This window comes from Channa argus, chromosome 16, assembly GCF_033026475.1.
Source record: "Channa argus isolate prfri chromosome 16, Channa argus male v1.0, whole genome shotgun sequence".
NCBI classification, from domain to species: domain Eukaryota; kingdom Metazoa; phylum Chordata; class Actinopteri; order Anabantiformes; family Channidae; genus Channa; species Channa argus.
This window is the reverse complement of record NC_090212.1, coordinates 17,014,310-17,033,087: the sequence shown is the minus strand read 5'-3', so window position 1 is coordinate 17,033,087 and position 18,778 is coordinate 17,014,310. Positions and strand designations below refer to the sequence as shown.

Here is an 18,778-nt window from a genome sequence, read left to right as displayed (position 1 = left end):
TGTGGACAGGGGCCAGGTTTACTTTGGCAGACATCACATTTCTGACCTTATATCCCCCCCCTCCACACACACTTCATGAGACACACAGCTGGTTGCTATTAGCATGGCCCCTCCCATGCTGCTGACATGAAACCATAACAGCAACAACATACTGCTTCACTTCTATGACTTTGGGGCTGCATATAATCTTCCTGCCAAACTCCAAAGCCTCATCGGGATCAAGACATGAATGTCTTCTTGCTGCTGTTTAGTTTTGTCAATGTGAACAGTCTAAAAGCTGGTAGAGCGTAAAAAGTATCTTTTCCTAACACTGAACTCTCCTGCTTTAGGTACTGTGGTACTACAACGCTGAAATGGTTCTTTTTATGCTTATTAACTTCTATCTAAATACAGATTTGGGTTTTTTGTTTTTTTATGACAGTACATCTTCCTGATCAGTAGATGGAGTTTACCCTGTTTGCACGCAGCAGGGCACTTTACAGCACGGATGCAAAGCCACTAACGCAACCATGACAAGGAGCAAACGTCACCTGGTGGTCAAAACCATGTGATGTGATGAAAAGCTCCACAACTTTGAGCTTGGACCTTGAGGTGAGATTGTTTCTTTACCCTTTTCTGCTCCATTATGCGTCTGTCATAGTACACTACAGAAATATTTTATTTTGTTTTTATCTACACTACTTTATTTTTACAGCTATGATTATTGCTTAATTTGCAACATGTAGATGTTACCCAGTTAAATCAAAGAAATGTAAAAAATAAATGACTGATCATTTCAAGTCAAAGTTTCCTGGCTTTTCTTATGCTTTTGAATTTTAACTCAAAAAATGGCTCAGGCCCAACTTTCACTTGTATTTGAGGATGTTTAATTCCCAGTGTTCATTTTCCATTAAGAAAAAGAGCTTCATGCTTCATACACCAGTGATTTTATTATTAATCTATAACCATTATTAACTCTTCTTAGAAAGACAAATATTGTGCAAAGGGAAAAAAAAAAAACCCATACAGAGGAAGTTGCGACACCCAAAGCGAGAGGTGCAGCAGCAGTGTGAAGATTATCAAATATAGCACTGAAAACATTTGGTAAAACATGCACTGAAACCACAAACTAATAAAACATTTTAAACACAATACAAACTGCCGTTGGGACTTCCCATTAACTTGCCGTTGATTTAAGATGTGGAGGTCTGCAACAACAAGGGCATGTTATTCATTCTTAAACAGCATTGTTTGCCTGTGTTCATCAGAGCAGCGAGAGGTTAGCCAGGGAGCATGGATACCACCCAACTGAAACGCCGGGAGGTGGGGGGCAGCCAGGATTTATGATTCATGAAAAAACTTCTCATCCTCAGCAGCACCGGGGAAATTAGATAAGAAAGCCAAAGTCAGCTTCAACACAAAAGCTCAAAACCAACACCCCTGGTATAACTTTCACATTGATTCGTTTGAATCTAAGCAAGGGTTTCTAAAAGCGGCCCGGCTCAGTGATATGACACCAGTTGAGTATACATACATCATTCAAGCAGCTGTGCCCTAAATGAGCATGATGGCACAGTCTGGGTAAACATAACGTTCTGCTGAGTCAAAGCCCAAACACTATCATAACACTTGAGCCCTGAGAGGCTAAGGACAACTTTTGATGGCATGTTTTCTGCACAGCCAACACTGGCCTGTCAGTGAAGTACCCTACAGACCTGTCCCAACAATACTCCGCTCTCTTAGCAGCCTCTTCAAGTTGGTTCCATGTGGAGCGGAGCCCCCTGCCCCCCCTTGCTCTTTTTTCCCCATTCCTCTCTCCTGGTCTCCTCGTCCTCATCAGGAATAACTGACTATATAACAAATCGGTGATGCAGTGCAGACTGCCAAGGTCGTTGGGTTTGCGAGGGGAGCTGGCTAATGTTGCCCGAAGAGAATATTACTTGCCAGTTTGAGTGGGTTCCAGCTCTCGTATTGCTGGAGCTCAGTTCCACTCCAGCCGGAGCTCAAATCCTTCTCGTGCCCTCCAGATGGATAACAGAAACCCTGTTTAGCTGCCTATTGATCCACCACACTGTCCCCATCAATGACTCTGCTCTCTGAGATCAATATACAGTGGTGCTTGAAAGTTTGTTCTCAGTTCCTGTTTAAAATTGACAACATCCGACAACTAAAGGCAATCAGATTAAACAAATAAAAAAACAATTACAGTTGTTTATTCATATTCATAAAAATGATCCAGTCTTACAGTACAGTAAGACCTTCCTACATGTATATTTTGGTTCCACTCTCAGTTGCCGTTTAATAAAATTACAGAAAAGTAAATCTATACATCATGCAGGTGCAACAGACTAAAAAACATACGTTAAATATTGTTTCAGTGTGTCATAGGCCCAAAAAATCAGTCACACTGATGCAAAACTTTCCAAATTTGTGTGGGTGTGGCCTGCAGACTACGAACCTTTTCATTCTGCACTGTGTTCACACATTACTACATGGCTGCAGCCCTAAACAAAAAAGTCACTAGCTCGCGCTCAGACCTCTCAACTGAGAAGCTGAAGTATTTTCTTTGACTTTGTGGCTTTGCCCTTGTTGAGTATTTAGTTCCTCTTTCACTGTACTGCTCTCAGTGTGCTGTTTGCCCTTTAGGTTTAAAGGTACAAAAGGACTTTGTCCACAAGAGGTTTGATACTTTAAAACTACACGGTGTCAGACTGATATGTGTCTTAAGCTCTGGTCCACTTTGTCTTTTTCGTCTTGTTTCCAGATTCTCTTGCTTTGCCAGCCCTCACTTCCTGGTTTATATTCATACTTACACCTGTCTCCACTTTGCTCTCACTATGATCTCCCACTCTCAGTCACTCATGCCCACTCCCCTGCAACCCGTTCAGTGCAATCCACTCCACTAAATAAGTCATCACCTTACAGACACTTCAAAGTGACTCTCCAGCTTTTCCCCTTTGCCTAGTAGATTAACTATGCTCGCTGTCTGTGCAGAGACTGTAACACGGTTTATTTTCGTCTGAATACTTACCTGCTGCTTGTGAAACATCGCTTGCCTGTTCTTACCTCAGAGACTATCAACCACAAACATTTACTTATGTTATGGTCAGTGCCTCGGGGCTGTGCACTCGAGTAATTCAAATTAGTGACAGAACAATCTGGTCTAGATGGCCAACATGAACAGCATCTATTACAACGTAGCTAATGAAATCAAAAGAGATTTTTTCTTAAAGATGAAGCCTGGCTTCACAGACACTGTGCAGCTGCTGGTCTCCAGATAATTATAGCTTCCCTGTTGTCTCCTCTTGAGGTGGCTCTTCCTTCTACCAGAGTCAAGCTTGTCTTCATTCAGCCTTTCCCAGCCAAACTAACTCTTTGTCAACACCTGAGACAGCTGCTCTGGGGGCCACCTTGGAGTTAAAGCTCTGAGAAGAAGTGGCACCACCATGGATGCCGGTTCCCACAGCAATCACCCCAAACCCCAAAGCTTCTGGTCCCCAGAGCACCAGAGATTAAGCACTCTAACAATCTCATGCCTCAGTTGCCCAGTGACCCCAAGCCCCAGATGTGCAGCGGGAAAGAGCTTCACTGCCCAGCACGACAGAGTCACTTCACGTCTACCCAGCAGCGGAATGCATTCCCTGTTTTCCAATTTGCTTTAAATCCAGCTCCAGAGAGGTTCTGCCCATGACACCAGCCTCCTACTCTGCCTCCACCACTGGACCCCTGCTTTGTCTCCCAAGGGGTTATGGAACTCAGCTGTGCCTCCTAGATAAAGGCAGTCCCAAGCCATTTTTTCACTTTCAGTGTTCTTCTCCTATCTATTCAATTCAATTCAACTCAACTTAATTTATAAAGCATTCACAACAAAATCATCTCAGGCCACTTTCCACAATAAACTAAAAACTCTACAAATTTATAAAGAAGCCCCCACAAATTCCAGTAGAGCAAGTGCTAAGGTGATGTGAAGAGGAAAAACTCCCTTTAATGACTTCCTGACCTGGATGCCCGTTTGCCTTGACCAGCTAGGCGTAACTGGAGAGTGGAGAGAGCAAAGAAAAGAAGAGCAACAAGAAGCAAAAACAAAATACTGGACAGGTTGCAGCTGTGTGTTTCCAAAGTGCACATTGGAAACACAGAGCTGCAAAACCGGGGATACAGCACCTGTAGAAAGGTACAGAGAGGGAGAAGCACATCTATGGAGTAAAGAAGACAAAAGTTTATTTTCTTGCAATGGTGACATAGGCATGTATGGGGAGAATAGGCAAGGAGAAAGGGAGGAGATTAGTGGATCTAAAGGGGATCCTCACATGCACGAGGAAGCTAAATTGATAGCAACTTCAAACAGAATTTGTTATGAGTTGGTTTAGTGTGACCTGAGCAGCTCTAACTACAAGCTTTATCAAATAGTAAAGCTTTAGGCCTAGTCTTGAAAGTAGAGAGATTGGCTTCCTCCCGAATCTGAACTGAAGGCTGGTTCCAGAGGAGTGCCTCTCATTTTACTTTTGGAAACTCTAGAAACCACAAGTAGACCTGCATTCTGAGAGTGAAGAGGTCTATTGGAATAATACTATGTGTTCCTAAAGCAAAGACAGGATCATTGGTGACAGTGCTGCTTCTGTACTGTAATGTGCAGGTGCTCACATAATTGCTTTGATATTGGATATCTGTCTATAATTGGCTGAAACACCTGGGTCAAGATGAGTTTTTACAGTAGAGGTTTGATTGGCTTTGGCATAGCCTGTTATAGAGTATATGAGATAGAGTTTAATGTTGCACTTTCATAAAGCCTCAGAAGAAATTTAAAAATAAAGAATGGTTGACATGGAAGCAACAGAGGGCAACACCCTTCTGATGTTTAGTCCTTTGTATGACATAAGGTCAAATGCTTGCTCCCATACTTCCTTCAGTCCTAATAGCACCTTTGATTTGACCCTCTCGGACACCTAAAGTAAACAGGGTTCTCCCTGGTTTTTGCTGGGAAGTAAAGTAACAGATCCTAGAAACAGAGATCAGGTGAACACAGTTCACACTCAGTTTGTAAAGAGTTCTGGGCAAAATGCCATCCGCCTGGCAAGGCCCCCAACGGGGAGGTGGCCGCATCAGAGACCTGCCAGCTCCCCACAGAGGCTTGTTGCCAGGAGACCAGTCGCTCCTCCCCTGGCTTTATTTACTGCACTCCTCATCAAGGTCATAGCAGGTGTCTCTGCGGCTGTGAGAGGAGTGAGAGTGGCTGCCTTAGCGAGCGATAGAGAGTGGATGGAAAGGCAGAGACTGGGGTCTGGGCGGCTAAGTGATATGATTAATCTTCATCTTGAACTAAAAATTACCTGTCAGCACCACTTTTTCCTAACAATGCCTATTGGATTTATATAATCTGTGGATACCTAGTGTTATCTGCTGCTGTCCTGTGGCTGGTGCAGAGTTGGGTCAAAAATGAATTTGCATTTGTTTATTGTAACAACAATATATAGAATTTGCATTTAAACTGGCCATTTTACATAAAGTAACTTCAATAACAGTAATTTCATGGGCCATGCAGAGTTCATTTCTGTTTTCCTAATTATTCCTGTGTTCACAAAGTCATGTCAAATAATAAATGACTTCAACAATCAATCTGATGTCTCGGTTGTTTGTGTCTTTTGTAAAAAACATTAGGTAGAATCCCCATGACACATACCTAAAGCTCTGGGTGACATTGTTGTGGCCAATATTATGTGGCATGCTCATTTTTGTACATTATACTGAAAGAAAATATTTACATATAAGACACTAAATCCAAAGAATGACATTTAACTGTGACTTGATGACTTTACAAGTCACTATAAAGCATTTATCAAAATAGCTGCCGGTTAATTTCCTTCCTCAGTTCACTAATTATTTCTGTGTTGATGTACTTTGAATTTAATGTTAAGGAATTCAAACATTTATGTTCAATTTTAAAGTTGTTGAGGTTTGTATCCCTTGTGGCGACATGACATCCAAGTTGGCTTATTTTACAAGCAGCGACTTTCTGTTTCGTTGCAGCTGCCTTTCGTCTCGATTAGGACTGTGTTGATCATGGTTCATGCTGCACATTCAAATGTCAACTCGTGCATTTTAAAAGATCATATTGTAAGGCTGTTATGTATAACATGGAAACATTAAGTATAGCATTTAATAATATAAAATGAGTATACGTTATAATTACGTCTAATGTATTCTGCAGACTTTATTTAGTAGTGCCCTTTCTCCACCCCACTGTGCAGCAGCATGATTGCAACACTTGCAACACTAACCTCTGTGTTGCTAATCCTGGCAGTCTTAGTGCTATGCTCTGTGTGTGGAGCCACACAGACCCACTCCATTTACAGTCCATTACTCAACATCTTAAACTAGTCACGTGACATTTGCTGCTGGATCCACATAAGAGGAGACCAAAAGATAGCGAAGCTGAACAACCACAAGCCAAAAACTCACATTTTGTTGGGCGCTCCAGTTTCCGCCTCCCACGTTTCTTGCGTGGCGTCATCAGGCTGTCGTCCTTGTCTTTCTCCGAGTCCTGCTCTTCCCGGCTGGGCAGGAATCCGTTCTCCTGAGAGGGGCTCAGGCTCTGACCCTGGGAGCTGTCCTCTGCTCTGCAAGAGGAAGGGTCTCTGGGGATCCCGTTCTCCACTTCCCTCTTCTCCTGTTTGGGGAAGCATGCTTCGGATGTCCTGTCTCTGTACCCGCCCGTGTCTCCATTGTGGACCTGTGCCATGGAAGGCCTACCCACCCCAGCGTAGCTGTTGGTCACACTCACACTGTCTCTGAGAGAGGCACAGCTCTCAACCTGCAGACAGAGGGGAGGCTAATATTAACATCCTGGCAGTGGAGGTTGTTATTGCAGTAGCAGTATGTTACAGTTTGATGTTGAGGGTGTGTAACAGTGTTGTGCCTGTCAGCAGTTATGACATATCACTGAATACACTCCAGCTAGCTGTACAAACAAATCCATTCAGGACTTACAACAAATCATCCAGCATGCAAAACACTCAACTGAGCGAGCCACAATAAAACATTTGGCATCATCAGAGCGAAGTCTGTTCACTAAGAGGGCTATGAAATTTTAAATTAATGCATTCATCCCTTTCATATTAGATAAGGTTGATTTCATCCCTTAAGCCTATTCAGTTCAATCCGGTTAGAATCAAACATGTTGCTCGAGTCACTGAATTATGGTATTTCCCATTCAGTGCAACTTCCAAGCTATGCCAGAAAATGTGCTGTACAACCTTAAACTTGGAAAAAGAGGAAGAGATTACATTAAAGTTCATCAGGTACACTACTGCGTTTCCTGTAGTCGTGCATTCATCATTGCAGCACCATGGAAATATGTGAAGAATGTTGGCTGTTTGACAATGGAGAAGTTTTCCTCTCCGTCCAGTTTGGAACGCCCAATTGGAAATGCTTCATTCTATGCAGAGGAGTAAATTCAAAGAGGGCTGAGCCATATGAAGCTGGAATTTAAGCTACAGAGGTTTTCACACCAACTGTCTTAGAAGACTGCGAAAATATCAGTTTCTCTATTAATTTGAACAAATGTGATGAGAGTGTCAGAATGTCTCTGCTGCTGCCTAAAAATAGACGTTAAATCACACTTTCTCAGACAATCCCATTATTAGGTCAGAGGGAGCAGAAAGTGGAGCATGCCCTGTGAGATCCGAGTGTCAACACTGATGAGAGCAGCGCTAAGGCTTTAATCTTCTGTAGATGTAGATGCAGCAGTTTGCATTTAAGGCAGGCACCAGTAATGCCCCAGAAGGCATCTGTCTGTCAGCAGACAATATTCGGCAAAAACAAGATCCTCTTTTAGAAGCTAGGATGTCAAATGTGATCTAATTCTTCCGCAGCAAAACTTTAATGTGTCCCACAAACTGCCTGTGTAAAAATGCCTGTATAACTTATGCGATGTATGAGGAACAAAGATGCTAAACAAGGGTTCATTGAAAGTCATCATAAAACAAAGCTACATTTTTAAGCATCCCTCACACAACACCGCACGCTGAAAGACTTCATCACTGTAGTAACTGAGAACATATTAACTGTACATATTGAACAACTCCACTCATACAAAGAGCGACACTTGAAAATGTGTTTGACACAGCAAACCCACAACACAGATAATAATAATATTCAGACTCAATTCATAACTACAAAAAGAAGCTGCAGTGTGTGTGTGTGTGTGTTGGGGAAGTTAGGCAAACACCCACAACCTAAAAGCAAACAGAATGTCACATTCAGGCAATATGGACACACACACAGACAGATTCGGCACACACAAGTGTCACAGAACAAATTATGCAACCGATTAGTGACCCAGTGAACTACATGAGGCCCTTGCCAGAGGTTGGAGGTCACAGTTGGTAAATCAGGCAGCTCAGACAGGCAGAGAGAGGTCAAAACAAAAAACTGGCTGCAGCATTACAACTCATGCTAACATGTGTAATGCTGCAGCCTGTGTAATTAACTATTACATCGACAATGGATCATCATCACTACCTATAGTGAGTTGTATTTTAGCACTTTTGTTTTTGGTTTAAGGCTCACAGCTTTAATGATTAATCACTGCTCTGCTGCTTTAATCATACTGAGCCCAGCAGGCAGAACTTACTGTGTACTTTATTAGTAACAACGGTGTATCTCCACAGTACATAGGGATACATATTTGTTGTTACTTGATAACAATAAGCCAACTTTGGCGAATGACAGGAAAGAGTAACAAGATGAGAACAGTATAAGTATTTGGTGGTTAAGGGGTAGTTAAATATTACATGATATGTGTAGATACTTATGACGTAACTCGTGTGTAACTACAAAACGGAAAAGACTCCACTTTAAATAACAGTCCTCATTTGTTGTAAAGTTACGCTTTTATTTTTCTTGCCTCAAAGCATGAAAAACCAATATAAATCAGTTGAACTTGTATTCTAAACAACTTATCGATGCCGCTACCACGAATCATGTGCCTTCTAACCCTCGGCATTATAGGTGTGATGGGTTTAAAGTGGAGCCTCTTACCCTCTTTTTAATCTGTGGTTACAGAGTAGTTACACCGTAAGTACAACAAATGAGGGCTGTAATTTAAAGTGGAGCTTCTTACGCTCTTATCTGTAGTTATGCTGTAGTTACGCCATAAGTATTCGCACTTATCATGTACCCCATAACTACAAAACACATGATCTGGACTTCAGTTCCACTTCCTGCCCAGGACTTTTACTTTGTAGCCCCGTTTACCTGCTTTTTGCCTCATGTTAATTCATCAGCCTGACTGTTTTCACCTGTTCCCTTGTTTATTTATACCCGGCTCTTCCCACAGTCCTGTGCCAGATCCTCCGTCTAACTCCCGGACAGTGCACCTTGCTCCCTGCTTTACTCGACATGCGTTTTTTGGATTCCTGATTCTTGTTATTTTTTAACTCTGTTCTCTGTTCCTGGCCTGAGGTTTGGTTTTGTTCTGTGTTTTGAGTCAGTTTTTGTTATCTCAGCCTCATGTCCTTGTGTTTAATGTTTGCTTCTTGTCGTGCTTTTTTCGTGTCCTCCTCTCAGGAGCGATCTTTTGTTGTAGAGTGTTTGCCCTAAATAAACCTGGTTATCAGTTTACTCCCTCTCACCGTGTCTTCGCTTGGGTCCGTCCTTATACAAAATTGTGACGGCAGTAAGTTCACTGTACTTACCCTGTAAGTGTTAGTTTTGTTTTTTTGTAGAAAATAACAGATATCGAGTTGTCAAGCTGAAGAGCCACATAATTCCCCACAGGAGCTGATGGAGACTAAACAGAAATCCAAAACAAGAGTGAAAACTGATTGCTGCTGCTTCAAGTAAAGGTTTGAAATACCTTGTACTTTTCCTAACAGAAAAATTTGGTTCTATTTTAATTAAAGCTACACTATGCAAGTTAAAATAGCACTAGTTTGTGGTTTAAAATCAATACTCTGCTACATTCAGCCCTCCTCCTCTCTGCTTTGCTACAATCTGCTGCACTCAAAAGGTTGTAATCAAGACGAAAATATGTGTTACACAGTGTAGCTTTGAAGGCAGTAAGGAGATAGACATAAGACATAAGATAGTTATAACCGTAACAGGGAAGCAGCAACACTGAAAAGGAAACAGTCAGGTCAGGTCTTACAGTTTTATTTAATAGCCAGTTTATTGAAACTGGGATCCACTTGATCTTCATCACCTTCTAAGCACAGCGTAAGTCTTCTCCTGCGAATGCTTTAACGCTTTTCCGCTGGTTTCACACAGTTTTTACGCCCTTTTTTCAAAGCAATTCTTATCCAGCTGTGAAAGATGCCCCTCTGTATCAAAGACCAGGGAAATTTAGTCAGTGGGATGTTGATGAAAACCCGTGGCCTAATTCAGAGGAGCATATGGACTAAATGTTTTGGAGATTTTCGCTCATACATTTAATTTGGTTTCTTTTTATTTTCCTGTTTTTTTTTTTTTTTTTTTGCATTAGTATTTACAGTGTTCTGTGTTTGAACAATATGAGAAGAGAATGAAATCTGATGCAGTACAGTAAAAAATAAAATACATTCTCGGTGTACAATCTCTCTTTTTTTTTTTTTTTATAGTATCTGAACAGGCCAGCGGGTTTGTTATCTCAGGTAAAACATGAGGATGTTGATAGATGCATTTTGTTGAGTGTATAGGTTTCGCAAACAAAATGTGTCATTCTGGGCAGTGAGCTTCTGTTTTGGGCCGAGTTGAAAATGTGACTTCAGAGTCTAAATTAGGAAAAACTGTAATAACATATTATGAATTTAGTTTAGATTACTGTGTAAAGTAGCTGGCTGAAGATTCTTTTACTTTCCACAGACAAGTTGAAGTCACTGAATGTTACAAGCTGAACTGATGGGTGATCGTATGAAGCGCTTAACCGGAGTTAATCTTTAAAATATAAAACCCTTTGACAGGAGGTGAATCAATAAACACTTTGTGTTGCATTTTTCTAGAAAGCTACATTCTTTAACAATTAGAAAAAAAAAACATGAATGGCTCACACATGTCTTAACAGTCACACAATAATATCTTGTGTTTAAGTGACTGACTCTTTCAGAGAATAACAACAGTGAACCACCTATGTGAATGGATAGTCTGGCACATGTGGTCAATCTCCAGCAGCTGTGAAAACACTGACTGAAATCACAGCCTCCCTGATTCCAAGTCAACTTTTTCTTTGCCTCTTCTTGGACACAACTCCTCCGGCATACTATATCTATACAGGACACTGTATTATCACTAAACATTTTTAAGGCTCTTGTGAGTTTGTTGAATCACACAGTGAAAATTAAATGATTTTAAGCAGATGCTTTTGCAAATGATAACATCCAGATGCACGCTGGCCCAAGAGTCATTGTTATGCCAGGGCTTTTAACTGCAAAAGGCGTCACAGATTTCAAAGGGTGTTCATTTGATGCCTCCATCCATGTATGTGAGAAACATGGCGAAGACGTGTGTGTGCTATGTTTATTCATGAGCGCAAACAGACACACATGGCGTCTCACAGATGAACATATTTGTGAAGACAAAAGCTCAGGCTGCTAACTCTAGTGTAACATTTCACATCAGTAGCATCAATATTTTTAAATTCTTTGTTAGAAGTAGTCGTTCCTCCCAGGCTTCCACAATGTTTAATCACCACATAGATATAATTCTAAATATCCTGCCCCCCCCCCCCCCCCCCACACACACACACACACACATTCCAGTTGACAGAATTGCTCGGAGTTACATCACACAGTGAAGTGTTTCCATCTCTTTTTTTTCCAACTTATTCTGTCAGTTTCCATGTAAATGTACACAGGTATTATCTCAACATTTAAATGATTGTCTTCATTTTGGAAACGGATATTAAATCTGATTAAGCATGCATAGATGGATGCTGTAGTTTCTGACATTTTCAACACTCACCGGAAACTTGCGCTTTCTTCCAGGCTTGCTGATTTTACAAGAGGCACTACATTTATCGGGTTTCTCCTCTGTCCTCAGGTCCATGTCCAGTATTGTGCTGTCAGCCTGAAATCAAAAAGAGAATTATGATGATTTGGACAAAGAATGTCACAATAATTGACAGTGAGCCTAACGGCGCGAAAGTGAAGTTGGAAGTCTAGATGCACCTAAGACAATGCAGCTTGTTGGTTAGAAAATACTGTTTTAGTGCATAAGGTTTCAGGGCAACCTAAAATAGTCGCTCTGCGGGACACACAAAACTGCATCACACTAAAGCACTTGAGCATTCCCGGGGACTGCAGCAGATCCTTGAGTGTCTTTGCTTGAGTGGCCAGTGAGACAGATAGAAAGTGAATGACACGTTCCTTTGAACTAGGCTGAAGTGAAAGCACTGCGGACACAGAGCTGACCTTCCACAGACAATCTCCTCTTGACACCGTTACAAAGACGTCGACCGGCCCCCACCTTCTCCTGCTGCAATTTCCCTTTGATTAATAAAACTGTCTACTCCCATGAACAAAGGCCCATGTCAGCCACCACCAAGTACCCCTGTGGTTGATGGGAGAAAAGATGATACTAATGTAGATGCTTTGAGTTTCAATATTGACTGAATAGGACCACCAGCACCGGGTCTGAATGCAAATGAGATTACAAGGCCGTTCCTGATAGAGGGGGCTGGGTCCTTATTAAATTCCCTCAGTATTGAATGTAGGAAGATAAATGCACTTTACAAACTAAAGTCCCTCTGCTGACTTGTCGATAAGTACTTTTTTAATCCCAGATGCTGTGACTTAGGGAAACATGACAGAAAATTACTGCAAGATGCAACATGACTTCATTTTTGTGTCATGGCTAGAGATTAATACAGTAATACTTAAGACTTATGAAAAATAGGGGCAATCAAGGAAAATAGGAAATAAAATAAAGTGAGTACGCGCCATATGTGAACCAAGAGGTAACTTCCTGTCATTTTCTAAATATATCATATTGTCAATCACTAAACAGGTAAACTAAGAACAACTCTAAATCTTTTCTACTCACTAGAAAACTGCAAAATTGCAGTTTAAATTACGTAAGTGTATGATCCAGGTGTTTGTATCAGTGCTCGAGCTAGAACTTCGATGTTCGACACTTTGACAAACTTAACCAGCTGTTGAAGCTCAGGTGATCACCTTAAAGCTTCAGAATAGGTTCTAAATGGGACTTGTGAGGCACAAATAGGGCAAATAGTGTTGTGCAGTGTGATTCTATTTACATTACCTGTGAGATTCCCAGTTCAACTGTGATGTTACACTGAAAACTGTGACCGCACATCATGAGACATGGGAAAGTTAAATATGCAAATATGAATGAGCTCTGTTGACTGATACTTCACTCCAATTAACATTTCTTATATTAGCAACTGTGATACCACCTATCAAAGTATGCGAGCTGTGTAAATAATCTTGTTGCAAACTTGATGCTCTGTAGTAATAATGTCTGGTTACAGCAATAACATAACAGTCTGTCTGAATGTAGTCCACTGACTAGTTAAATAAAAAGGTAAATAAAAATATTAGCATGAATAAATTGCAACAGACTGTGGTTTTTTTTATCATGAGAGGTGCAAAATGTTAATAAACATATCTATGGATTTCAAAGGTCATGGTATGATACATCCTGAGAGTGTTTGCTACTAAAATGGAACAAATCCATCAACCATTAGTGTCTCAGGGTGATAAATAATTAGCATAAAAAGATGGATGTGATTGGAGTAACTGAAGCTGTGATTAATGAGCGAAGGGTTATAATTGACTCTGAAATCTGGAAAAATCCTCACAGAATATTCATCAATGTGTTTTAATGTATTTAATTAAAATACAGAGGAAGTCTAAATAAAAAAATGTCTTTTAAAGACGTTGACGCTTTTGCGAATGTGTTTTGAAAATGGTGCCGGTTCATTGTGTGATTGCTACTAGACAGCCTGGTGCTTCGGTTTTAGCAGTGCAGCACAATTTGCATAGATAATAGCACGTTTTGAGTGCAGCCTGGTGTGCAGCCTCATTTGGGAACCACTTACATGGATGACACAATTCAGTGGTGCCTGGCTATCTCTGCAGGAACAGCCTACACCACACCACTTGTCGAATTGTCAACCTGAGAGCTCAGGCGTACTGAATGAAGATAATACGCCATTTTCACACACAGCTTCACACTATTATTTTCTACAATAAATAAATAAATAATAATGAAAAAAAAAACAGAAAAGCCTGCAATATGATTTGTTGTTGCCTGGAGTGAACCCTACTACACTGTCAATATCTCTGCACTATTTCCGTCTGGGTAGCCGGTTATTTAAGGCGATGTCTGTTGCCAGGCAACAAGACTAAGGGCAGCACTGTGTAATGGGAATGAAGAGGAAAAGGACAGATCCAGAGCCATTCCAGCTCCAGCTAAAGCCTACAGCAGCCAACGCCCACGTCACCAACCACCATTACAACAGCAAATGTCACATAATACAGCTACACCTCCCAACAGTGATGCTGCTGCCGCTGCCACTGTGGAGCCTCTGTGATGCTGCAGTTACACAAGGACTGCAATAATGAGTCTATCTGCATCATGAAAGATGACACTGCATTACACATCCTGTTGGATTATTCAGTAAAAATTGGACCCGAGTTTCAGAGTAAGTCTTTGGTTTACATAGGAAAATTTCTGGTTTGATTGATTGACTCCATTCATAACATGAAAATAAAAATGTCTTTAACCGGGTCAGACCTACTATTGTAATAACAGATTCTGACATCTCCACATCATACCCCCCCCACACACACACACCCACACACACACACTTTTGAGCTATTTTAGGAAAATATTAACAGACACACTGCCCTACATCACTGCTGGAACAGCTCAGGAGTGAATAATCTCCTTTAAAATCAACCTTCCAGAGAATGAGGCCATTAAAAAACACATTCTTCATTTAATGCAAAAATACATACATACTGTGCGCTGATCTAGATTTAATTCCACATTAATCAACAACTCGGCTTAAGTCATTCGAAAAGCCAAAACATGACTGAATGAACCCATTGAACTCACTAGCTGTAAAGTTCCTGAGTCATTCATCAACAAACAGAGCTTCACAGTGGTCTCATAAATAGCTTAAGTGTTAATCTTGAGACATTAGTTTTTCCCCACGTTTCTTACCATTCTGTTTGCAGGTGAATCAGTGACGTCAGATGCTCTGAATGCAGTGGCGTTGGCGTTGGCGACACTGTTGGACGGCATCTTTGATTTGTCTTCTAGGCTTATGGGTGATGTCTGATGATGGGCGATGCAGATGAGGGAAGTTTCACATGGGAGTAAACACAAAGGAACAAAAAAATAAAAATAAAAACAAAGAAACAAGAGATGATCCCTCTTCGCTTCACTCTCCTGGAAGATGAGAAGAACAGAGACAGTCAGCTTGCTCATTCCTCACACATGAGATAGTCTCAGTTTTGCATTAGTGCTTTAGTTCAGAAGTGAGCAGGGTTTCATGCAAACTCTGCAGCAGTGGCAAAGTCTTGTGTACGTTTCCTCAATTTGGTTTAGTTCATTCTTATTTTATGTCATAAAGACACACAATGAGTGCCAGCTTCCCTTTGTGGGTGCATATAGGCAGCTATATAGGACACTGCATGGCTTGCATCGCCTATAGCCTTGGGCCTACGCCACTTTTCTGCGCCACATGCATGTATAGGTGAACAGTATTCGACATTAAATGGCTTCCTCGGTGCGCACACTAACCCGAATAACACTGTACAATACACTGAGGATTATCATAAGTTACACAAATGACATATTGAATTTTCACCTTAAGAGTCTGGGTTAAAGTTACTCCGGCACCCAGCCATGCGCATTCAGTGGAGCCACAGTTACACTGTTGCACTCGGGGAAATATGAAATGTTTAAATAATACTAATAAGAATCATAAGCACATTTGCATTCATAAGGATGTGCTTTATTTCCTGTAAATGGTTAAATTAATAGTGATGATAGACGGTCCTGCTTTATATCAAAGGCCTTAATAAGCTGCTGGAATGAAGTCCTCGCTCCTGCAAAATTATTGCAGGCAACGTGTTATCTTGCAAAATTAATTATTATAAGGCCACACATGCGTTTCATATCACCGCATTTCCATGCACACCGAGCACCAATCAGGCCAAACGCCAACATCAGTGCGAGCCACTGACTTGCATTTAATATTCAATTAGCTATGCGTTAAAATCGCAAAGTTTCAGACGCCTTTTAGAGCAGGGGAAGTCTGCAATATGACCCAGGGGATTGTGGCTCTTTACAGGCCACGGCCACTGAAGGATAAATCCCCGTTATGTTTTTTTTTTTTTTTTTAAATATGCAGCCAGTGTTTTCGGAAGCCGCGATCCTGGTTCTGCGCTCTAAATTCGGTCAAGTTCAAGTGCACATCGCGATGTCCAATCAGCACATCTGCAAAAAGCAAACCCTAAATCGCTATTTCCCCATTTCCATAGAGCGCCTTCCGCTCTCGGGGCATTCACGTTTTTGTTCAAATAAAGGTTACTCTTCCTGTGCGGGTTTACTAGTGCCGGGTTAAACGGATTTAAATGCGGGAATCGCTGCGTGTTCGTTACCCGATTTTCCCAAGTCCCAGGCCTGACCCTTTTTTGTCTCGCTTGCTCCCGGAGCCTCGTTCCTCTTCTTTCCCCGTCCTCCACCTCCCCAGCCGGCCAGCTCTCTTCCAGATGCGCCGCTCTCACTGCAGGGGCCTGCAGACGGTCTGCTGGCTGCCACCGGGTCCTAAAGACAGCCGGCTTGCGGCTACACCACAAGGCTGAAGGTGGTCTGACATTAAACAACTATAAAGAACCCCCATCACCAATTACAAAATATGTTTATTTATTTTTATTTGTTTAGATGACAGTAAAGATTTGTACCAGAATCATTTGGAGAAAACAATCAAGGTGACACGGTGTGCACCTTACACACAAGGCCCGAGACATTTTCAAAAGCTTCAAAGAGGCCTAAATGTCATTAAGCAATAGTACTTGCTGATTTTTAAAAAAAGCCCCTCTGGTGTGACCTTAGGACGAAAATAAGCCCTATAGCTCACTGCTGCCTCTTAGTAGTCTGTGCATGCTACCATATGGATGCTGACTGAGATGTTGTTTATAATGACGATAGTGATGTAACAGCTAAGGTGCTATTGTGTATCTCCCCCATTCATTCCTGTGTGTGTATTTCATGTTCAGACAACAGTTGAAGTCAACTACTGTTTGGGGAAGGTGTAAATTTGCAATTGGAACTGAAAAGTAATGCAAAAAACAAACGCTAACCATAGTATGTGCTTAATGTAGTTTCCCATAAAATAGACTAAAGAATCATATATATTTAACAAAGTGATGGTGATGTTTTTTAAATGATGATAAAATGAACACAGGAACTTGAAGAGACTTCCCATTTTTACTTTTCTTCATTAATGGGCCCCCTGGTGGTTATGGGCCCTAAGCAGCCATGTAATTACTTTATGCCTCAAGCAAGTTTTGGGGCCTAGTAAAGTGAAACACATGCCCTATAGTTATTATTCAGAATATTCTACAGACACTGTTCACATGAAAGCGACTCTATAACACATGTATACATACATTTCACTGGTTTATAAGAAGTGGTACAGTACATGCAGTGCAGTTGAGTGAAAAAGTTTGCATCCCCTTACTCTGAATACAAGAATAGTAAAACATGTTTTGTGTATTCTCAGATCAGGAAAGCAGCTTTTAGAAGACCTTGAAATTAAATTGGCAAGAGTTTTCAAAGCTTGAGAGGGATGTTAAACTTTTTCAAAGCATTTAGGGAAACCAGTACTAACCCTGACGACAAGTCAGTCTCACATCAAAATGTACAATAGCTACGTTGGTCCACAATGCAAACTGTACCAATCTCGCAATATGGGCTGTATAATTGTGAAACACCTAAATTTTTTGTTGCCTATTCTTTTCCATTGGCCTGCACCCCCTTCGCATGGCAACAAGCATTTTCCATTTTCAGGAAAAAAAAACACAATATTTTTATAAACCTTACCATTAAAATGCATTGTGATAATATTTCTATTGAGAAATACATGGTTTATTTAGTGAAGGTAGAGGATGATTAGTTTATTAGTTATTAGAAACATTTCCTCGAAATAACATGGCCTCTCGTTGCCATGATGGTTGCTATGGATGCAATAATGATGCAATGTTTTTGGTTTCAGAATGAAAACATGTTTTGATAATATTTCTAGTGAAAAATATGCATTTTATTTAATAGAATGTTGGGTTTATTAGTTATTATAACCAACAAAAAGCCCATATTGTATGACCCATAAAGTATATTTTGCATTGTGGATGAACATTTTTATGTGAGACTAGATTTGTGAAGACCATAATCCAGAAATGAAGGAAACATGGACACACTAAGACTCACAAGAAGTGAAATACCAGAAAAAATAACTAAAAGAGGTGCTATGAAACGTGCTCGAGAGCTATGTAAAAATCCTGAACAGAGGCGGAGACAGAGGCAACTGGGATGAAAGTTCACATCTCCACAGTGAAGCGAAGTCTGCAGAGATTTGGATTGTGTGTGATAAAACCACACAGGAAGCCATTTCTTACTTCTATACTTAAAACAACACAGTTCGAGTATGGTAAGGAGCATGTGAGCAAACCAAATGAGTTTTGGAACAAGATCATGTAGTCTGATGAGACCAAAGTTGAATTATTTGGTCATTATTTGCACAAATTTGTGGGACAAATAAACTCAATAAGGCTATGATCCAAAAGCACAAAGC

At 40.9% G+C, this 18,778-nt stretch overlaps 1 protein-coding gene across 7 annotated transcripts in view; it reads right to left on the bottom strand.

Annotated features, from left to right (window-relative positions):
- dnmt3ab (DNA (cytosine-5-)-methyltransferase 3 alpha b) overlaps positions 1-16,768 on the bottom strand; it is a 38,086-nt gene extending 21,318 nt beyond the window's left edge. Inside the window, exons 1-4 of one of the 7 annotated variants that reach the window (XM_067479062.1) lie at positions 16,587-16,768; positions 15,142-15,369; positions 11,914-12,018; positions 6,439-6,790 (exon numbers count right to left, since the gene is read on the bottom strand). In XM_067479062.1, the coding sequence (XP_067335163.1) occupies positions 6,439-6,790; positions 11,914-12,018; positions 15,142-15,222 (538 nt within the window). In that variant the 5' untranslated portion in view covers positions 15,223-15,369; positions 16,587-16,768. Of the gene's footprint in view, positions 1-6,438; positions 6,791-11,913; positions 12,019-15,141; positions 15,370-15,790; positions 16,538-16,586 lie in introns of those variants that run through there. The other 6 variants (XM_067479063.1, XM_067479061.1, XM_067479064.1 and 3 more) reach the window with 6 other exon arrangements.
- Between the last annotated feature and the right edge of the window lie 2,010 nt (positions 16,769-18,778).